Here is a 23,143-nt window from a genome sequence, read left to right on the forward strand (position 1 = left end):
ATTGGCTGGCGGGCTTTGACGGACAGCAGGCCCGGCCTGCCCCGCCCCGCCCCTTGGGCCGCTCCGGGCTGCCCCGCAGGCCGCTCCTGCGACCGCCGGACCCTCGTCCGTCCCGCCCCTGCGGCGAGCGTGGCTGGCGCTCGACGGCCCCGTCCTCCGGAGCGGCCCGGGCCTGAGCGTGCCCCGTCGCGCCTTGAGCCCCGCGGCCCCCGGCGGCCTCCCTCCGCGCGGCTCCTGCCCGCCGCCCGCCCCACCTCACGCTCCGCCTCCTCGCGCCCCTCGGCAGAGGCTCTCCCCAGGGCTTGGGCTTCCGCGGCCTAACCCCGCGTGCTTTCCTCCCGCCTCCCAGGCCGCTGCCCGCGGGCCCCGGAAGCCCCTCTTCCCCCGCTTCGGCTGGCCTGGTCCTGAGCCAGTCACTGAGGCGACCCGACCTCTCCCAGGGCTTCACCCCCCCCCCCCAGGGCTGCGCCGGCCCCACTCACCCTCCTCAGACTGCGCGCCCACTCCCTGCACTTTCTCCCCGAGCCTGGCGCCTGGCGCTCGGCCTGCTAACGTGCTTGGCCCAAAACCCTTGAGGTATCCTCGAGGCCTCCTCGCCGCCTCGCAGGCCTGTGTGCGCTGCCGTTGGCCCTCGCCACCCCACCCGCCTCGCCTGACTTCCGTCTCCTCATCCAGACTCTCTACTCCCCCTGGTCTTACCTGCGTCTATCATCCATGCCTTAATTGTTTAAAAAGAAATTAAATCCCGATCGGCCACCCCCGGCCCCAAACCCTCCATGACTTCCCTTTGCCCTCAAAACCCAGGCTCCCTCGTGTCCCAGCCGGCCCCGTGTGGTCTGGCCCCCTTTGTCTCTCTCCCACGCCGCCCCTCAGCACCTCCCCTTCACTCTCCATGCACCAGCCACAAGGCCTTTTAGTGGTGATTTGAACAATTCACACTCTGCCTTCCCCAAGCCATTCCCTCGGCTTGCCCCGGTGAGGTAGCGGCCCCTGTCACAGACCAACTGAAGACACCTGTGGTCTGACCGACGTTGAATCAGGCAGAGCGGGACAACTTCAGAGGCTGGAGGCCCAGCAGAGCGCCCAGCAGATGCCAGGGAAGGAGCCGGGTTTCTGGAATTCGTGAGTATGTGAGTGTGTGCTCAGCCAGCCCACCCAGCTGGGGGGTGACTGGTGTCTGGGGCTGCCTCTGACTGGGTCTTGCGGCAGCGGTAACTTGTGTGGGTTTGTGTTTTGATGCCCTCAAGGGTGTCTCCTAAGAAGCTGAGAAACCCCTCACAAAACGGAAAATTTGTAGGTTTCACCCACCTGAGGGGAGGTGGAGTGGCTGAGATGGACTGCCATCTAGTGCCCACCCTTTAAAGTGGGAGGGAGGGCACTAAAGTTGACCCAACGCCTGGCCTAGCGCTACAGGGCCCACAAGTGTGATCACACCTGATCCTCATAATTACCCTCTAATCAGGCGTTATTGTCCCAGATATACTGATGAAGAGCCTGAGATCCAGGTAAGTCCTGCATCTTGCCCCAAGGCCACATAAGTAACAAGTGGGAATTTGAAACCAGGTCTGTCTTGACGCCACACGTTTTTTTGCTTCACAGGAGAGCCTTAAGTAGATCCTGGCAGCCAGCAGTCAGTGGGCACGGAGGCTAGCATGACTGGGAGCTTCACAGAGTGTTCGTGCTCTTAGAGTAGGGCTTGGACTGCCTTGGGCTTAAGGTGGTGGTGCTCCCGTGCTGGGCTTTAACGCCATGGTTTGGGAGAAAAAAAAAGAAATCCAGAACCAACCAACCCTCCAGGCATTCAGACATTAAGCCAGTAAACAGTGTTATGTATGGACAGTTGTGATGGTAGGTAAGGAGGAAAAGCTCAGAGGCCTATGAGATAAAACATAAAACATGAGGGACACCTATTTTAGATCTCTTAGTTGAAAAGGAAGGGCTCTAGGACTCAGCAGAGGTCTACTACTGGATGTGAATAGATGGCCAGGTGAATTATTAGAGGTGGGTTGGAGGAAAGTACTTTCCAGGCAGAGGTAACAACATGTACAAAGGCCCTGAGGACAGAAAGAGCTTAATGAGTGTAAGAATAGGAAAAAGGCTCGAGTTTACTGGGCAAGGGGAAGCAGGGCAGGTGATGAAGCCAGGACAGTAGGTGGGAAATGAGTGGGGCCTCCCCCTGCTCATTTGATCTTGTCCATTTGTCCAGGATGCCCCCTCCTAGTGCTGCAGTGCTCTTGGAGCTTCTTGTGCTGACTTGGGCAGCCTGCAGGCTGTGATAAACTTTTTAAAACTCTGTTTCTCCGTCTTCTGAGAGCTTCCTAGCATGCAGACCATGCTTCCTTGCTTTTGCTTTTGCCTCCAGGGCCAGGCCCCCAGGGGCTCCAGAAATCTCTGTCAACAGGAGCTCATGTTTTCAGTCTGCTGCCAGGCCCTTAATCAGAAAACAAGGCCCCATTTCCTCCTGGGACTTCTGAGCTAGCATCTCAGACCTCAGGTGCCTCCCTCCACCAAAAGAGATTCAGGAAAAGCAGGGCATGCAGAGGGTGTGGCTGGTTTGGGCTTCCCCCAGCTCAGCATATATATGGGTACGTGGGTGTTACTGGCAATGAGTGCAGCTGCGCTGGCTTGGAGGGAGCAGCCCAGAACCCACACAAGGCACACGCCCTGACATCACCCAGGCTAGCCCTGCTTGGGCCTATTTCTGTCATCACTCTTGCTTCAACATGCCCCGGCCTACACCGTACCTAGGTGTGCCTCGATTCTGGGTAAGGGTCTCAGCTCAGATGCCCGTTTGGCCCTGTGTGCCTGACCTCATAGGTCTTTATTTACCAAACACTTAGAACAGCACTTGGCTTATACTAAGTCCTATATAACTGTTTTACCCACATTGGCTCGGTTACTTATTACAGCATTATGAGATAAGTACTTTTACTGTTTCCAATCTACAGATAAAAAAACTGACGTACAGAGAGATTGAGAGGTGCTTATTTATGGACACAGAGCTGAGAGATGGCAGAGATGGGATTCAAACCCACGCAGCCTGGCTCCAGAGTCAATGCTATGTTGGCCTCTCATGTAGGTATGAAATATTTTGTTGTGTATTTTCATTCCTTTCCATAATACCCCTACCTACCTGATGTGTTTTCTATTTTTAGTTATAGATCTTTTTTGCTTTATGATGGGGTTGCATATCAGTAAACCCATCCTAAGTTGAAAATATAGTAAGTTGAAAATGCATTTGCTGTGTGTAACCTACTGAACATCATAGCTTAGCCTAGCCTGACCTTAAATGTACTCAAAACACTAACATTTGCCTACAGTGGGCAAAATCATCAAACACAAAGCCTATTCCATAATAAAGTGTTGAATGTCTCATGTGATTTACTGAATACTGTAGTGAAAGCAAAAAGCAGAATGGTTGTATGGGTGCAGAGTGGTTATAAGTGCATGGGTTATTTACTTTCTTGATTACATGGTTGACTGCAAGTCATGGCCGATGCCCAGCATCGCAAGAGAGGATCGATCGCACTGCATATGGCTAGCCGAGAAAAGATCAAAATCCAAAGTACAGTTTCTACTGAATGCATATCATTTTTGCACCATTGTAAGCTGAAAAATCATGAGTCAAGCTATCCTAAATCGAGGACCATCTGTATTTGGTTAAATGTTGTCACAGATTGGGTTCTTTTGGAAGCAGACTCTGTGGCAGAGGTTAGTGTGCAGAATGTTTGTTAGGGAGTGCCTTTGGGATCAACACTGTGGAAGAGAGAGAAGGAAATAGGAAGGGGCACAGGGAGAAATTTAGCTGTGATGGAGGCCTGGTGATAGCCTCAGCCAGCCCCCAGAGAGCTCTGTTGACTGGTGCTGGCTTGAAATGGCTGGGCCTTCGTGGTTCCACTTCACTCTGCCCTGGGAAGAGCACACACAGCCTCAGTCACATGGCTCTCTGCAACTGAGGTGCTCTTTGAGGACTGGCAGGTCTCCTAGCAGTTGGGGCAACAAGTGCTTCCTTGAAGGAGAATCTGAGTGGCACATCGCTGTGCCCACCTCAGATGTATTCCTTTCCAGTCCTTTGAAAAGGTTATTTAAAACAAAGGGCAAAAATACCGCACTGTAGAATTGGAATATGCTACTATAAGGAGGAATAAAATATGGCGAGTGTAGATAACATGACTGCTGTTATTGAGAATCATGTGTGGCTGAGCTTCCTGGTAGCCAAAGCAAAAATTCTATTTTGGTAACTGATTCCTTGGGGGAGAAAAATTTTCCTGGGGTTAAATTATAAAAGAAGTTTCTCATATGGACACTTATTTGACTGAAATAGTGGAGAATGTTCCCAACAGATTAACAGCAAATGCTGATACAGTTTTCATTTGTTCCTTATAATGACCTTACAGTCTGATTTGTTTCGTTGCATAAAACATTATCCCTTTTCTTTAAAACAGTTCTTAAAATTTTTTGCTTGGTAGTTTATGTTAGGTGTCTGACCAGCCCATCTCTGAGTCTGAGCTGGCTAACCTGTACCTCCGTGTACAACTGGTACTTAATACTCACCTCAGTGTACCTTGAGCTCCACCTACAACCTGCAGTTCAGGCTCTTGACCTCTGGCCCCAATATATATTATGGTTCCAACTTAGTTGTTGGATCTCAGGCTTCTTTCCTTTTCTTTTCTTTTTTTTTTTTTAAGATTTTATTTATTTATTCATAAGAGACACACACAGAGGGGCGGAGACACAGGCAGAGGGAGAAGCAGGCTCCATCTCCATGCAGGGAGCCTGATGTGGGACTCGATCCCGGGTGTCCAGGATCACACCCTGGGCTGAAGGCGGCACTAAACCACTGAGCCACCCGGGCTGCTCTTCTTTTCTTTTTAAAGACCTAAGTTTATTTGAGAGAGAGTGCAGGCCCGTGAGAGCATGCAGGCATGAGCAGTGGGGAGGGACAGAGCCCCATAGGGGGCTCCATCTGAGGACTCTGAGATCATAACCTGAGCTGAAGGCAGATACTTAACCGACTGAGCCACCCAGGTGCCCCAGAGCTCATACTTCTTAGGTCATGTTTTTTCTACTTCCCTCCATACCTAGGATGGACTCTCAGCCCCTCCAGAGCCTTGTGTTTTCTATCACCCAAGGCAAAACCAGTCCTTGTTCAGCCACTGCCAAGACTCCACTCTCTGCAGACTCTGCTTCCCCTTTGCTGGTGGGCTCATAGAGTGGGCCCCAGGTGTACTTTGTTCAGGGAGGTGGCAGGGATACAGTAATTGCTTCGCTGAAGAAAGAGAAAGGAAGGGATCCCTGGGTGGCGCAGCGGTTTGGCGCCTGCCTTTGGCCCAGGGCGCGATCCTGGAGACCCGGGATCGGATCCCACGTCGGGCTCCCGGTGCATGGAGCCTGCTTCTCCCTCTGCCTGTGTCTCTGCCTCTCTCTCTCTCCCTGTGTGCCTATCATAAATAAATAAAAATTAAAAAAAAAAAAAAAAAAAAAGAAAGGAAGAGCCCTTGCTAGCCCAGGCTGACCTGTTTTTCTTTCTCTTCCTTTCTCCCAACAAACTCTCCTGATGTTCCTCTATAGGAGTAAGACAGCAGAGATTAATCAGATCAAGTTCCCACTCCAGCTGTGGTTAAAGAAATGCCAACAGAGGGATGCCTGGGTGGCTCAGCGGTTGAGCATCTGCCTTTGGCTCAGGGCAAGATCCTGGAGTTCTGGGATCCAGTCCTGCATTGGGCTCCCTGCATGGAGGCCGGCTTCTCCCACTGCCTAGGTCTCTGTCTCTCAATAAAAAAAAAAAAAGAAAAGAAAAGAAATGCCAACAGACACCTGTTGGTAGCTGTGGAGTACAGCTCAGTGAGAGAAAATGTATATGCCTGAAGAATGGAGACTCCAGATAGGTGTTTGTTTTTGCAGTAGGAGCATTCCAGATGTTTTATGGCATCTTTGCAACTAAATTATAAGCCTCTTTAGAGACACATGATGGAAATGGCCAATATAAGTTTATTTAGTTATATCAACGTTTTAAATCACATATTATTTTTAAAAAAATATTTTATTTATTTATTCATGAGAGACACACAGAGAGAGAGAGAGAGAGGCAGAGACACAGGTAGAAGGAGAAGCAGGCTCCACGCAGGGAGCCCCACGTGGGACTCGATCCCAGGTCTCCAGGATCACACCCTGGGTTGAAGACGGCATTAAACCGTTGAGCCACACGGGCTGCCCTTAAATCACATATTATTTGAAACAGTATATTAATTTATGAATTTTTCCCACTCTCACCATTGCAGTAATAAACTTGTGTTCAAACTCTCTATGAATTTTTTATTTCTATATAGTTGTCACCATTAGAGATACTTTGAGTCATCTAATTTCTGGAAGCACATCACCTTCACTGCTAAGTTGTTTGAGAGTACATTTGAAAAATCCGTTTGAGGAATAACATATTTAAAAAAAAAACAGACACATTTTTAAGTGTAAAGTTTGGTGAGCTTTGATGAAGGTATGCCTTCATGTAACCTCTACCCAAGCAAGATAGAGAACATTTCCATGAAGTTTCTTGGTACCCCTTTGTAGTCCGTTTCCCCTGCCCCCTATCCGGCAATCATTAAATGTGCTTTCCATCACCAGAGTAGTTTTTACCTTTTCTAGAATTTCACATAAATGGAACTAAGGAGTATGTACCCATGGTCTATGTTCAGCATGTTTCTGAGACGCATTCGTGTTGTTGAAGAGAGAATACTTTTTAAATCAGTATATGATGCCATTACTAGAAATTTTCATTTAAGCGTAATTACCTTTTGTGTAACATTAAAACAGCTTTCTTTTCATTTCTCCTATATATATTTATATATATATTTTAAGATTTTATTTATTTACTCATGAGAGGCACAGAGATAGAAGGGCAGAGACATAGGCAGAGGGAGAAGCATGCTCCATTCAGGGAGCCTGATGTGGGACTCAATCTCGGTACTCCAGGATTATGCCCTGAGCCGAAGGCAGACACTAAACCACTGAACGACCCAGGCATCCCTATTTTTAAAAAACAATTTTTAAGGATTTTACTTATTTTATGAGAGACACACAGAGAGAGGAAGAGACATAGAGGAAGAAGCAGGCTCCGTGTGGGGAGCCTAATGCCTCAATCTCAGGACCCCGGGATCATGACCTGAGCCAAAGGTAGATGCTCAATGACTGAGCCACCCAGGCATCCCTCCCATAGGTATATATTAATTATCTGCATAATAACTATTACTGTATTGCATTAAAAATTTTATGGAAAATTTCAAATGTATCTAATTATAGACAGGATAGTATAGTGAATTTCCTTGTACTCATCAGTGAGCTTCAATTATGAACTGTTGGCCACTTCGTTTTATGTAAACTCCACACACTAACCCCTTCCATATTATTTTGACACAAATCTTGTCTATAATTTTATATTTGTTTCTCTGAAAGACTGCTAAATGTGTGTGTGTGTGTGTGTGTGTGTATATAATATACCATTACCAAACCTAAAAAATTTAATGCTGCCTTGCTATGAAAATGACCTTTAAGAGGCTTGTTTGTATGTAATAGTTGGGATTGTGAGAAATAATTACTAAGTCTGTGGTAAATTTCTTTGCCTCCTTGTTTACTGATTTTGTCAGGGGACTACTTATAATCGTCCAAAACTAGCTTGACTGAGGTCATTTCAGGGTAATGTCTTTTCGCCAAAAAGTGCTTTTTGGTTCAAAACAAGTTGAGAGAGCATCCCATTATGAAGGATTTTGTTAAAGACTGAAGTATAAGTAATCTTTTCTCAGAGAAAAAAAATTTTTTTAATAAAGTTTCTGGCAGAGCAAATACCTGATTTGGAGTAAAACCAGGAGGTGCCATCATGGAAGCTAGGAAGAAGTGCTTGGAGGGGAGTGTTCACCATTCCATTTATGTGTGATGTCCCAGAAAAGACAGATTTACAGAAGAGAGGAGTGGAGGCTGGAAGTAGGAGTGGGGATTAACTTTAAGTGGGCACAGGGGATCTTACTCGGGAGGATGATCTTCTAAAACCGATTTATGGGGATGGCCATAGCCCTACCCTCCGTAGCTACTAAAAATATACTTGAAATGGGTGGATTTTATGATATATATTTCAATAGAGCTATTAAATGGAAGAGTGGTTAAGTGTCCAGTGCCACAAAGTGCTTAAAATACACAATGCAGAGCCCATTTATTGGTTTGGCCACTCATTTGTTGGCCATTGTGGTCAGAATTCAGGAGGGATTCAGGGGACAAGGTGGGACAGAAGCTGGTTGCAGTGGGTGGAGGAATGATGGATGACTCACCCCAGGCATTTGTATGTGAAATGGGAGAGGGAGGGGGTGGTGGTTGGAAACAGCTAGGAGTTGTGAGATTTTTTTCATTTTTCAAATGTGACGTAGGCCTAATATGGATTTGACAGAGAATGGACAAGAGCTGCTGAGCAGATGTGGGGGTTAAGGAAGAGAGGAGCCAAGCAAGCATCCAGATACCTGGCTTGCATAGCACATGTAAGCCAACCAGCTTTGCCCACAGCTGGACTTGAGCATCACAGAAGAGCCTGATAGGAGGGAGTTTTTCAGACCCTACACGTCAGACTTGCTGGATAAGGCTGGAAGCGTAAGGAGGGAACCAACCTTGGAGGAATAAGGGGGAGGTGGGGGAGTGGGTCCTCTCCCAACTCCATGCTCAAGCATTTTTCAGAGCCTGTCACTTCTGGCCCTCACCTACCTATCCATCCTCTTCCTTCATCCCCACTGGCCAGGTCAGCTTCCCATCCTCTGGTCTGTTCTCCCAGGCCTGCCATCACCAAGGGTGCCCTTCACAATCCTTCTTGACCAGGATCTAGTTGGCATGCACCTACCCTCAGAAAACTTGTAGAAAGGTTCCTGTCGGGAATGGTAGGCACGAGTTCTTGCTCATCAGTAAAATCTTATGCCTGCAAGGCCTCCTGTCTCTAATTTCTAGTTCTGGATCAAGGTTTGTCACTTGCTTGTGGACAGTCCTGCTCAAGTCCCAAACTTCTGGTTCAAGTTCTCATCACCAACCTCCCCCAGCCATGAAATGTATCAATTATTGCCAAGAGCCTCCTATACTGCCATTCTGAACTTCCAGTGATTTACCTACCTAACCATCACAGAATTTACAAAACTTCGATGTAATCTCCTCCAAAGCACTGATGGCTACGCAACTTCCTTTATTCCCTGGTACTTCCCTCACTGGCCAATGAAATAAATGCAGGCTGCCAAGAAGGACCTTCCAAGGGTTCTCTGCAGTAAGTCAACACCAGCCCAGCCCCCAGTGAGTTAAGAGACCATCAAGGAGATGGCTCTCCTCCCAGAATATACCTGTGCACACTAGTGAGCTTAGGGGGCCGAGGGCTAAGTGACCAATTCTAACCACTGGCCTTTCAGCTCCCTGCTGTTTGGACAGGAAAGCTCACGCTCCACCCTGAATTCCAGACTTAGCAGTAACCTAGGATGAGGAAAGGAACAATTTTTGTAGGGACCCTACCAACTTGGGTACAGGAGCACTGGGAGTGGTCTAATACCACTCCCTTCTTTTTTAATTAACCAATCAATGCGAGGAGAAGTCTGCATTTGGGCCTCTGGGATCCCGTGGGTACTGGATTAGATATTGGTTTAGTACCCTTAATTCCTGTCATCCTGACTGTAAGCTTAGCCACACAGGCAAACCCAAAGTAAGCTCCCCATTGCTTCTGGCCAGCACACATGGAAAGTGGAAAATCTCCTCCCAAATACTATGTTCACTCCATCTTGCTCAATAAACATTACCTACCCTAGGCTCCAAATACAGTTGTTGTACCCAACTTATTCTTACAGATTTTCTATACACTACCTCACTTCCTGGGTCTGCTTTTAGCAAGAGATGTGGACTCTGGCTCCCCTCTGATCTATCCCTTGGCAGCAGGACAGGTGCAGCCCCTTCCACACCCAGCCCAGCCCCAGCTCCTTCCTATAGAGAGGGAGCCACTGCTGTTGAGCTGAGCAGTGAGACCCCCATCACACACAGAAACCCAGCCCTGTGGCCCCAATTAAGCCAGGGACCCTGGGTAACAAAAAGGCAGACACTAGGTTTCCGTTAAGTTGTAGGAATTTATTTTAAATAACCTACAGTTGATTAAAAGGGAATTCATGATAAAAATAGAAGATACTTGAGGAAAGATGTGGGAAATGGACTCTGCACACACGCTAAACTAACAATGCCTCTAAAACTAATGATTATAGCAAAAAATGTCTTCACATTAAAATTCTGCTTTTTATGTTTTTTTTTCCATTTTTTACACAATTACAAAAGAAAAAATAAAAGCCCTAAATTCTTGATTATTTTTCCTTTTTTGGACCAAATACTCATTTTCCTCTAAATTATTGACTTGTGGAACTTTTTACACAATAAAATCTTTCAAGTGAAAGACTGGGTTTAAAATGAAAAAGATGGATATCTGAAGGGTACAGAGAATGCTCAGAACAAAGGATGATGGGAAAATGGTTTCAGTCACTGATTATTTCATTATCCTTAGACTCACTCACCCCTCATCCCTCCCCAACCCCAATCTACACGATCTTTAAGATCAAGAAAAAGGTTTAAATATTTTAAAATAATTAAAAAGAAATAAAAATTCACATTTAAAAAGGAACACTCAAGTCAGGAAATATTTTCCCATCATGCTTTTCTGTGAACAGGTGTCTGAACCAAAACACTGCCGATGTCACGACTGCTTCAAGTTTAATGAAAATTGATTCCCATGACAATAGATAGTGACAACTCTCACTAACAGGTGCGCTGGGTTTTTGTTCTACTTAATTTTAAATTCCTGAAATGGGGGAGAGGGGAGGGAGTTTAGGAATTCATTTCTATTAAAATATAGAAGTTATTGCAAAACCCTAACTGTAAAAACGCACCAATATAATCGGACTTCGTATACAGTAGCTAAGAGAATCCAAATGCTTCAGTGAAACAGTGAATTTGCCTGGCAGAACTCTGACAAATTCCCATCCACTTGCTCTCTTGAAAATAAAAACAAAATTCAAAACAAATCATACAGCTAGAATTTTGATATCTGAAATATTTTTAAATAAGTTGTCCATAGGACAACTGGCTCAGCTCTTTCTTATAATATCTCCAGGTTTATCTTTTCTCAAAGATGTTGGTTTGTTAAGACTTGCCGCCTCTCTCCCTCAGGTGTGAGGGTAAGCAAGGCTCACAGTTTATCCATCTTCCCCAAACCACACTGTTCCTTTTCACAGAACCCTGCCCCTCAAGACTGGTTAGAACTCGTAGTCCTCATCAGCCATGTCGATGGCCCAGGCAAACTTCTCCCGCTGGGTTTTGTTGTAAATTTTCTCAATTGGGACCCCCCACTTCTTGCACCTGCACACAAAGGAGAAAGAGGGTAAGGATTAGTGTCTCAGGGAGCAATAGCCCAGACCTAGGGCAGCAGGCTTGAATGTCCATCTGGTGAGAATGAGTTTTAAGAGTGGCCAGGCATAGTCTAAGAGCATCATGTGCTTATTTAAATCATTAGAGTGACCTCTAAATTGATGCTACTACAGATATACTAATGAAAAAGATACACATTAAAAACTAAGGCAGAGAGTTGGGTAATTTGCTTATATTCTCATGCAGCTAGAGAGCATGGAGCTGAACACCGAATCCAAGCTGTCTGGCTCAAGTCCATGTTCTTAACCACTGCACATACTGCCCCTCCTCAAGCTAACCCAACCTCTAGTACCCACCAGGGCAAAAAGAGCAAAAAGGGTGCAAGGGCTGGATGGAACCCCTGACCCAAGGCAGCATAATATTATTGACCATTTAGGGTCATTCAGGATGTTCTAGGGCATTTGTAGTATGCATAACAGAAAAGCAGGGGTTCCCCTAAAGGATTTAAAGTGTGAAGTGCAGGAATGGTATGTGAAGGCCAACAATGCTCTTAAACCCACCCCCCTCCCTGCCACTACCCTTCTCAAGTTAGCAACAGGAACTCAAGAAGAGCTTAATGCTTACCAAGCCACTGTGATCCTTGGGTCCAGATAATTGAGTTTGGAGGTTCCCAAAGCAATTTGTTTATTCTCTTCTCGGTCTGTGGCCTGAACCTCAAGCTTCATTAACTGCTCCTCCAGCCTCTGCACAGCCTTCTTCTTTGACTCTACCACCCTGGAAGAATGGAAGGCATCAAGAACCAGGCCTAGCCTCTGGACAAGAACGTTGCAAACCCATCCTGCCATGCAGGAGCAGCAAAAGCAAGAAAGCCCTAAATACAGAGATTTTCAAAAGATACCACTTAAACCTTAGAAAAGCTGGGGTCCCAGGGCCTCTGATACTGTCCCCAGTTTTCTCTCAACCAGTCCCCAGCTTTGCATAACACCAGGTACATACTTCTTGGTCTTTGCATCCTTCAGGACCTTGGCATCAGCTTTAGCACTTTTCAGATCTCTCCGGGCATCTGCTAACTGTTCCTTCTTGGCATCAATCTAAGGGGGGAAGAACAGTAAGCTTTAAGAAAATCAGCCTAGAGAGGGAAAAAAAAGAAAACCATGGGCACCACCAGAGATAAAACCTAGACGTTGTCTCCACTAGGCAGGCAGTCAGTGGTGTGCCAGGTAAAAACCCCCAGCTGCATAGCTTCATGAAGGCACAGAGTAGATGTACAGTGACTACTGAATTCAACTGCTATTTGGTCATTTATGTTCTTCACTGATCCTTCAAGAAGTGATCCTTCTATAGGTAGTGACCCAGGGCCCCCTTAATCCAGAAGCTCAGGTTAAAGAACCCGCAAGAACTGAGAATGTGCTGATCTTTCAGTCATACGACACTCTGGCTTAAATACGTGAGAGGAGGACTAGAGATGAAAGCTGTTTGTCAAATGGATACTGTGCCAGGGTGTAGCCTTCAATCTAAGAGTACAGAAGGAGAGAACTCCTTATAAAGCTGAGACAGGATCCTTCCATCTACTGAACCCAGCTTATCCTCAGATTCTGTCAGTACTCTGGGAAGGAGTGCCAGCTTCTCAAGAAAAAAGGATACACTGAAGAGAATACCTAAGAGACTTAAAGATGGCAACTGAAGTACCCAGGAAGCAAACAGCTCAGCCCGTCTGTTCAAACCTATACATGGCATGGCATGGCCTGGCTCTGGCATTCTATTTTTCAAGAAGAGAGAGCTACGACACCATGAAAATTCAAGTAGTTATCACTCAAAAACAAAGGTCTGAAAACATTTTTAGCTATAGAGCACTTTCCATAAAGGAAGAAAATAATGGCAATTCCAGCCTTTCTTGCTTATAAACCCTTGCCAATACCTCCAGAAAGCCTAAGTTCTTAGTTCCTGCTTAAGGACAACAGCAGGCAACATCATGAAACTAGAGTTCGAGCCATCAGCTCATGCTGCTGGGGGCAGAACCTCAGATGTGCTATTACCTTGCTAACCTGCAAGGTCAAGGGAACCTCTGCAGAGTAAATAAATACTTGCCTGATTTAACACACATTGGGCTGTTATTCTCAGCCCAGAATTGTCTGTTAGGTATACACATGCAGCCCAAGATTGGAAACAGAGGCCACCATTGTGAGAGAATCATTAAATGCATTTTACTATGAATGGCTTATGTCCAACATCTATGTTGTCCAAAGTCAAGCTGAAGGAACTGATTCTATACACAAAAGCGTCACAGACACCACTAGCCAGATTCTTCTTAGGCTAGAAATGTAACAAACCACAATCTTTTAACCATTTCTGTGGATGCTAAATTGGCAGGCTGTTTCAAATTCTCTCAAAGCATCAAAGACTCCATTGATTCACTTGGCAAACAGGGGCGTGTGTTTGCTTTGTGGGCACACAGGAGAGGGTTCCTCAGCTTGGAGGGCTCGCCTGGCTGACAGCCTGGGCTGCCCAAACAGTGGTTCCAGAGTAAGATCAACAAAATACCTCCTCATGCTCTTGGGTGGGGTCTGAATTGGATCAACAGCACCTGAATATTCATGCTTTTATTTCTGGCTTAGCATAATAACATGGGGAGAGTAAATAATACCAGATGACCATCATTTAATAGAGTGGGAGCAAGGGAGCAAATAGGAGCTGCTACGAAGAGTGGTCTGTAGGGTTCTTTGCCTGCCAACCATATGGTCTAAAGATCTGAAGAGGTCTAGGGATGTATATTCATTTACTGTGCACAAGTGCATCCCTTCAGGAAAACCAGATGACTCCTGTAGCATGAACTGTAGGTTGTGGATATCTTTTGACCCAGATGTACTTCTACTACTAGGTACTTATCTTGAAGAAATTTCAACAGAAGGAAAACATGGTGGACCTGGAAATGCGTATGTAGCCTCAATCTATAGTAGTCATTTTTAAACTTCACTTGTTCTAATACAGAATTCTGTGGATGTGGATGGAAAAGAATTACATCTGTAAGTTCACTAACCTCTGTTTGAAATTCACCATTTCTTCTTCAATTAATTATGAGTGTGGGCAACAAACCATAGTAACACTAGTAGTACCTAGGACTTCACCAATATATGTACAGATATTTCCCTATCACTGTGGCAGAAACCTTGAAGTAGAACTTCCACATTCATTACTACGCTTGAAATTTAATTATTGACCTGCCTTAAGATTTTATAATTAAGGAAGCACATCAAAGACTTTAAAATTTATTTGGTAAGTATGTTTCAAGATAATTGGTCCTTTGTGACCCTGTGTGTCTGCTCTCAAGTGAAATGTTAAAAATTCTATACTCCGCGCATTGAAATGGGTTTATGAAGCCATTGCTAACACAGAAATGCCAACTGCCCAAATGTTTAGTGCCTTGTGACTTACAAGCTCAGTACCAGGCAGATTTGTAGGGAGGAGAGGCACATGGAGGAGGAACAGCATCTACTTGTTTGCATGTCAGTCTCTCCCTCTAGGGCAACTGTGGCATAAAGCCAGTATTCAACAGATGTTTGATGATGAGCTACATAAAAATATGATTCATGTGGAATGTGTAAAAATAAAAATAGTTGTGTTAGGATTAGGGGGCAATTAAATATCATTGTTTCATCATCTTTTCAATTTGAAACAATCTAATTTAGAAATAGTTGTATTTCTGGGCTAAGGCAAGAAACTGTGAAGACTCTCTTTGTATCTATTATACTCATTTATAATAAGGACAATAATTAGCAATATTTCAAAGAGGGTACATCAAACTTAGTTTTTCAAAACAAGAAGCAACCAGTGCAGGACTTCTGTTCACAGAATGGAAACTTCCTAAACAATGGATACTTGATACTCAGTACCTTGATCAGGGATAACTCCTATTATATTACCATGTTTATCTCTAGCATGGATGTATCTCCCAGAAAGACCTAGAACTGGAACTGGCCTCCTCATATCCCAGCCCAGAAGGCATCTCACTTGCAGATTATCCATAGCAGATGGGGCTCCCTTAATTTTGCTACCCCACCATCTAGATCTGCAATACCTTAGACTGCAAGTTCATCATAGACTTCTCAAAAGTTTTGGGTGGTGCCCTCTGATGGTTACAAAGGATTGCAACAGCTCGGTTGGCACGGTTATAAGATAGGATCTTTGCTGGGATGTTCTCATCCGCTGTGAAGAAAGAAACATAAGGGTAAAACAGTATGTATACACAAGAAGAATACACAACATGCCTTCCCCAGTGCTGCTTCATGACTTTGCTGGTCCTCAACTCACTCAAATAATCAAGTTCTCCCAAGACACAAGGTCAAAACCTGAGAGTCAAGAGTCATCTGCTTGTCTCAAAGGCTGTTTCCCCCACTCAATGTAGCCTGAAGAAAATGTGGAATTGGGACAGAAAAGGTCTGTAGAGGAGGGTAAGACAAAAGGATCACAAGCTTTATATTTTAAAACCACAAGGCAGTATGTGTTTTACACAGAAAGATTAAAAGCATGAGGAATATTTTACTTATGTCACATAGCACCCTTTATCCCACCCTAAAATACTGGCCCTCAAAACATCCTCTTTGGATTTTTAGTCTTATATTCTAAAGCTATTTGATGTACTTTTAGAGGATAGGGAGAATTTAGCAGTGACTGGGCTCTAGGGAAAAAAAGCTTGTGTATCTTGGTTGTACTTTCTGCACCTAATTTTTAGGAAAATACTACCTACTATTTTAAGGGGGGGGGGTGACAGAAACCTCAGGGGAAGGATGTGCTCCTGGTTTAAAAAATAACCATGAAAACCTTATTCTCTCCAATTTAACCAAGCATCATAGCACTATGTCTTCACTCTGTGAGTTTTCAAAAAACATACATATAAAGCATCAAATGTAGGTACCTTCAGAAAGCTCCTGTCAGCATTCCACGAAAATAAATCTTGAACTTGGGGTAGGAAGGGGGAAACTACACTGATTTTATGTTTATACAACTAGGCCTTGGCTCTCTATTAGAGGTATAGAAGGAAAAGTTTCCAGTGATAAAATTAAGGAGAATAGCAGAACAGATCTAGGACTTAGCTCAGCAAGGGCAATGGACATACCACGAAGTGTGCAAGCCTGTCTGGCCAACCAGTACTTACGGGCTGTGAGTTCTTTTAGCTGTTGCTGTAGCGTGATGGAGGCATTGTATGTACGGAACACCTTGGCTGTCAGGCCCTCCATAAGATCCTGAAGATGCTTATTTAGAATACCAGTCTGGAGGAGACAAAAGCACAGAGAGGATATTGGGATTTATGCAAAAGCCAAACCACTCTGCCCCTTCTGGCAAGCCCTAGGACATTTATACCAGTGTAATCTCAAGTTTGCCAAGTTTATTGCCCTGCCAGTGGGAAGTTAGAAAAAAAATTCCAAAACAGAGGGTGCATGGTATCTCCCTATGAAGTACGTTAATCTTAAGCAGGCCAATAAAGCAAATTTGTCCTTCCCCCATTAAGATCTTCCCTGATAAGATATAGGGAGAGGCCTTCAGTCTCAGAGATGGCTGGGTATCCAGCCAAAAGAAGACTCTGCAAGAGCCAGAAGAGAATAAAAGGTAGGGTCTGTCCACCTGTCTGAGGGCTTTGGTCATGGATTCACTGTGTGCCTGCAGAAGGAACAGTGTATAGGATGCCACAGGACAAACTGAAGGGATAGTAGTCCAAGTCACCCCCAGGCAAACCTCTCCTTTAGGAGCTTGTGAGGAGGCTCCGGCTAGGCCCCTCCTTCAACCCGTGCAATCTGTCCACTCACATTGAGTCTATCAAAAAGATCATCCTCAGGCTGTTTGTTCTCCATAAATAGCTGTAAGTTCTTAAAAACCTAAAGGAAATTAAGTAGAACCTATTATTTAAAAAGCCTTTACTTTAGAAATAATTATCAACTTAAAAAACCTTGAAAATAAAAAAGCATAAGGCATACCCATACCCACATCCTTTTACCGATTCACTGACCATTAACGTTTTATACAACATTCACCATTGCACAATACATGTCTGCCTCACTTCCATCTCTACATACATATGTGTAGACACACAACTGTTTGTCCTGAATCATTTATGAGCCCTTTATCCTTAAATATCTCCGTGTATTTCCTAAGAACTTCCTAAGGATAGAGATACTCCCTTGCATTCACACAGTACTTATCAGCTTCATAAATTTGCATGTATATATGCTTCAATCTACTGTTCATATTCCAATTTGGTCAGCTGACCTAATGATGTCCTCTACTTCTCCAGGATGGAATCCAATCTAAGGTATTACATTTAGTTGTCATGTCTCTTTAGCACTTCTTTAGTATGGACCACTGCCACAGCCAACAAAGCCTAATGACTGATTAAATATCAGACTTTTAAAGGGCTAGATTACAGGTTCAAGCCCAATAGTTGTGGGGGGGGGGGGGGGGGGAACGGATGGACATGGAGCTGCAGTGCCCTCTTTGGGTATGGGCTCAGAGATTTGAGGACTAAAGGGCTATTGCTTGGCTCAGTCAGGAGTTCAGAGAGGTTGAGCAAAGCTACAAAAATGACAAATATGCAACAAGACCAGGGGTACGGAAATGTGGTTGAATCATTACAGTAAGGTGAGTTAAATCTTATGCTAAAGTTTGCCACTAGGGCCAACTCTCTATAGCATGCACTGTTGACTGTTACTTTAGGACATGGTGCCTTCATTCCCAGGAAGGTGAGGGACAGGGACTAAAAGGAGGTACACAGGACAACCAATACCTCTCCTCTCTCTTTCAAACTATTTCCCTAGTGTCCAGCAAGTGAAGAGCATACAAAAAGCACTCAATATATGCTTGCTGAATGAATGAATGAACGAACGAACAAACGAATGAAATAAAGGAAAAACAGGCCAGGGTGCACAGGCCAAAGTAACTTACTCGTTTCTCAACAGGGACTTTATTATAGTATCTGATCGAATCTTTTCCAAGGAAGTCAAACTCTACCACGTATTCCTGACCATCCAACTCTGGGTGCAGATTGATATGCTCCACACGAAGCGAGCAGCAACCCACAGTGTCCGCTGTTTCTCCTTCCTCCTTCTCATTGCCTGCTCTCAGAGCAAGCTGTCCAGGAAGTAGGGAGAAATGAGAACAAATGAAAAAACTTCAATTTTCTACGATCTCTAGGAAACCCAAATCAGAAGTCTCCTAACTCTGGGGATAGAGTATCAGTCTGCAAGACTTGGGAATTCTGGATTCTATATGCTCCTTCCTCTATAAAATGAAGTACAAAGAATCATAGTGATATTACCCTTTCTCATAAAACCAAGCTTCTCTTTACTCTGTTCTCTCAAATAAGAATGGAGGACAGGAAGAAATTAAAAACAACAACAACAACAACAACAACAAAGCAGCAAACGAGAGTATTCCTATTCTGGGTGATAGACTCAGTAGTCTCCTAATTTTGCTTAATTTTTGAGATAATTTAGATTTTGTGCTAAGCAGTGCAAAATTGGGAAAGAAACCAAAATCTTCAAAAAGGTAGTGACAAACTCATCTCCTCTAGAGCATGGTCCTTCAAAGTATAGTTGTGAAACATTCATGGATTGTTTAACCAATTTTAAGGGTTATAACCATTCTTTTTAAAAACAAGAAAAAAATTAAAATGTCAGAATTCATTGCTTGTAGAAAGGCTAAACATTGTTTTGTGCAACTTTTCAGTTACACACAACTACAAATATATTTATGTGTGTTGGGTCATGATGTAAAATAAAAATTTTTTTGGTGGCTTATAGTCAGTTTGAAAATGTCATAGTATTTGCAGAAGATTCAGATTTAGAGACCAGCAGACTCCAAATGCCTCTCTCTCCACTTCTACCCTCCTTATTGGACCAGAGATGGGTACTGCTCCAGTACTTAGCACAAGGCCTGGAAATGTAAACAATCCCATATTTGGTAAGCTCAACGTATTAGGCAATGTGATAGAAGATGCTCACCTTGTCGATGAAGTATAGGGCTACAGCTCTCTGCCGGACTTTCATCTCTTTGGACTTCCAGTCTTCTCTATATTGGTTCCGGATCTTATCCACACACTTCTTCAGTCGCCGAGCAGTCTCATATTTCTGCCAGTCTTTCTCACCCTGCAAAGACCCAAACCCAAAGGTCTATGTAGATTGTGTAGGGATGGTAGAGTAAAAATAGACTTTGAATATTCAAGCTCAGAGCTCTGAACCAAAGGAACCTGAGCATAAGCAAGGTAGAAAAATAAGAGTACTGAAGAGAAATTTTAGAGTATCTAACCTGGTGAGAACTCACGTTAGTCTCGTTTCACTGTCAAGCACAACTGGTCCCTATCTAGTTACTAAGCCAGCCTCTGGCTTTCATTCTGTAAAGTGGTTATGTTCTTGGGAAAAGCCCAAATGGCACGTCCCCAAAATGGACTTCTATCAATTATCAATACAAAGGGTATAAATATCCCCATCCCCACATCAGCATCAATGCTCTGCTGTAGAGTCTGTGACCCAACAGTTTTCTGCTAGGACTGAATTTCATTAAATACAAATCCAAGACAACCATTCAGTTTGATGGACTGTCAAGAAGCAGAACCAAAGATGACACAACACATTAATTACTAAGGAACACAAAGACTTCCAGGAACAGTGGTAATTATTCACCATTTTCTAACTTCTGCATTTAAGAGTATTTTTGATTGGACTGAGGGGAAACAATGTTACTGAGAAGACTTTTTCTTCTCAAAACATTAGTTTTTGGTACAAGTTCTAAAAATTTATTCTAAAGCCAATGAAGTGTTTTTAAAAGGGTATGAAAAGACTGAATCTAATCAACAGTGACAGAAATTTATTTCTGCTACCATATTGAATGGAAACAAGATTCACAAGCAAGGACTGATACTAATGTCAAGTGAGAAAGGTAAGAAAGGGGGGAGAAACATCCATGAAATCCCAAGAAGGTCAGGGAGTATTCTAAGGCCTAAAGCAAATTATATGACATGACTACAAGGATGGATTTTTTTTTTTTTTAAAGCTAGCTAGTTTGCTTATTTCTTTCTTTTCTTTTTCCTTTCCTTTCTTCCTTTCACAGAGAGAGGCAGAGACACAGGAGGAAGGAGAAGCAGGCTCCATGCCGGGAGCCCGACGTGGGACTCCATCCTGAGACTCCAGGATCGCACCCTGGGCCAAAGGCAGGCGTTAAACTGCTGAGCCACCCAGGGATCCCCCACAAGGATGGATTTTAAGAACCCAAGAATCTCTGCTCTTAATTCTCCCAACCACAAGAGAGAGGGATAGTGATTTCTACCCACATATGCCTAGATCCCATCTGACATGGGACATTGGTCCTTGAAGTATAATAACCATGGTCATGGTAACTAGCCTTCAAGCATGCAGGAAAGTGAGCTATGTGTAAGTGAGAAATATCTTCTACGTCTAGCTCTAACAACACTCAGAAATGCAAGCTCACCTGGGTATGCTAAGGATTCATCAGCACTCTCCCACAACTGTGTGTGGCCAAGTTGTATGTACTTGTTTGGCTATAAAATAAGATGTTCAGTAACTACTTGTTGTTGTGGGTGGGCAATTAAGCAGTTGGTGATACAATATCTAAGAAGAAATATCTAAGCTCTATTTCCTGACAATGGGAAGCTTAAAATTTCTCAGATTTTTCTTAGTACATATTGACATTTAAAAGGGTGAAGAAAAAGGTATGATACCAGCTGTCTTCATGTACGAGTAATAAATTTCCATGACAATCATGTCTTTCTCTCTCTCTCTCCCTTATACACTTACACACACACACACACACACACACACACACACACACACGACATCAAAGACTCATCTTTAATAGTATAGTCGCCAGTTAAGGAGCGGGCTCTTGGCCATCACTCTAATGCACACAGGCCTACCAAAGCCTTACTCCAAGTCTTCAAAGTCCCATAGGGTTACATTTGCCCAATTCCTTAGTCATGCCACTGAAACAAGGTTTAGAAAAACGCAACAAATAAGTTATTCACAGAGGATACCACAAGATCAACTTTTCTTCACAGGATGGTTGGGCTCTTGATGCAAGGATCCAGGAGTCTCTCAAATAAGGATACAAAGTTGGGAGGGTGGCGGCAGATGCCACCTTGTCTAGGTCTAAGGGAAGGCTGGCTCCAGGAAGTATGCTTATCCCTGCTGTCTTCGAAGTTTCTCTAAGCAGACAGTAAATTACACTTGAACAAGCTTTCTCAGACTACTAGAAAATAAAATACCCATTTTGGTCTTCCAGATAAGGTCATCATCAAAACTGTCTCAGTAAAACAAGGTATCCACTATAGGAAGCTTGCCTTTAACCCTTTCCATTTTCCCCTACCCAAACTTTTGTATGGATAAAAATCTAACTTGATTATACAGGACTCAGGTGTCCCTATTCTGAATTTTTAGAAAAGATTTTATGTTATATAGTTTGATCAGTTTTGACAATTCATAACCCATGTAACCTACATCCCATTAAGACACAGACTATTCTCAGGGCACCTGGGTGGCTCAGTGGTTGAGCATCTCCCTTTGGCTCAGGTCGGGATCCAGGGGTCCTGGGATCAAGTCCCACATCGGGCTCCTTGTAGGGAGCCTCCTGCTCCCTCTGCATGTCTCTCATGAATTAAAAAAATAAAATCTTAAAAAAAAAAAAAGAAAGAAAAAAGAGAGAGGAAGAGAGTATTCTCTATCATTAGAGAAAGTTCTCTCATGCCCCTTTCTGGTTAATCACCAACTAAGCAACCACTGTTCTTTAATTTCTATCATCATAGATTAGATTTTGCCTAATTTAAAGTATTATATAAACAGAATCATACAGTGTAGGCTTGTGTGTCTAGGCTTTTCAACATGTATTTTAAGATTCATCCACGTTGGGGTGCCTAGGTGGCTCAGTTGGTTTGAGTGTCTGACTCTTGATTTTGGCTCAAGGTCACGATCTCAGGGTTGTGAGATTGAGCCCATTAGGCTCTGCACTGAGCTTGAGATTCTCTATCCCTCTCTCCGCCCCTCCCCCATGCTCGTTCTCTTAAATAAATTTTTTTTTCTTAAATAAAATCTTAAAAAAAAAAAAGATTCATCCGTGTTGCTGCACTTATTAGTTCACTTCATCCAGCTGCTGGTATATACGGTATAATCTATGACTATCCCTGATGTGTCTGACCAGACCATGTATTTATTCTGTTGATGGACCCCCTAGAATGTTTCCAATTTGAGACCTGCATTAATATAATGCTGCAATAAACATTCTTGTACAGATCTTTTTATGGACACAGGTTTTCAATTTATTTGGGGTAAAAATACTTAGAACTGGAATTAGTCACCTCATTGTGGTTTAAATCTGCATTCCATTGATAATTAGCGAGGTCAAGAACTCTTTCTTGTGCTTATTTATTGGCCATTTCTCTATCTTATAAAGCATCCGTTTGAGTCTTGCTTTCTTTTATTATTGAGTTATAGAATTCTTTGTGTATTCTGAATACAAGTTTTCCATCAGATATACATGCTGCCAATATTCTCTCCCAGTAACATGTATTTAGTAACAGTATCCTATGTTGAACTCAAGTTTTTTTAAACAATTGATTTATGATAGAGAGAGAGAGGCGCAGAGACACAGGAGGAGGGAGAAGCAGGCTCCATGCTGGGAGCCCGACGCAGGACTCGATCCCGGGACTCTAGGATCACGCCCTGGGTCAAAGGCAGGT

The 23,143-nt window shown here is 43.8% G+C and overlaps 1 protein-coding gene and 1 long non-coding RNA gene across 4 annotated transcripts in view; one reads left to right on the forward strand and one right to left on the reverse strand.

The window, feature by feature from the left end:
- LOC121477979 lies at positions 1-23,124 on the forward strand. Of its 3 annotated transcripts, XR_005984394.1 has the most exons (4): positions 1-1,122; positions 2,949-3,079; positions 14,288-14,342; positions 20,506-23,124. It is a non-coding gene; the product is annotated as an uncharacterized LOC121477979 (long non-coding RNA). The 3 variants fall into 3 exon arrangements; XR_005984395.1 differs by lacking the exon at positions 14,288-14,342 and having other exon boundaries at positions 3-1,122; XR_005984396.1 differs by lacking the exons at positions 14,288-14,342; positions 20,506-23,124 and adding an exon at positions 6,083-6,099 and having other exon boundaries at positions 3-1,122.
- The window catches only part of TOP1 (DNA topoisomerase I), a 90,056-nt gene continuing 77,017 nt past the window's right edge, over positions 10,105-23,143 (reverse strand). The window contains exons 14-21 of the mRNA XM_041732620.1: positions 19,401-19,544; positions 18,343-18,528; positions 17,211-17,279; positions 16,562-16,676; positions 15,485-15,612; positions 12,406-12,500; positions 12,034-12,183; positions 10,105-11,400 (exon numbers count right to left, since the gene is read on the reverse strand). Coding sequence (XP_041588554.1) covers positions 11,298-11,400; positions 12,034-12,183; positions 12,406-12,500; positions 15,485-15,612; positions 16,562-16,676; positions 17,211-17,279; positions 18,343-18,528; positions 19,401-19,544 — 990 coding nt within the window. The 3' untranslated portion in view covers positions 10,105-11,297. The remainder of the gene's footprint in view (positions 11,401-12,033; positions 12,184-12,405; positions 12,501-15,484; positions 15,613-16,561; positions 16,677-17,210; positions 17,280-18,342; positions 18,529-19,400; positions 19,545-23,143) is intronic.

Source organism: Vulpes lagopus, chromosome 18 (genome assembly GCF_018345385.1).
Source record: "Vulpes lagopus strain Blue_001 chromosome 18, ASM1834538v1, whole genome shotgun sequence".
Lineage (NCBI taxonomy): Eukaryota > Metazoa > Chordata > Mammalia > Carnivora > Canidae > Vulpes > Vulpes lagopus.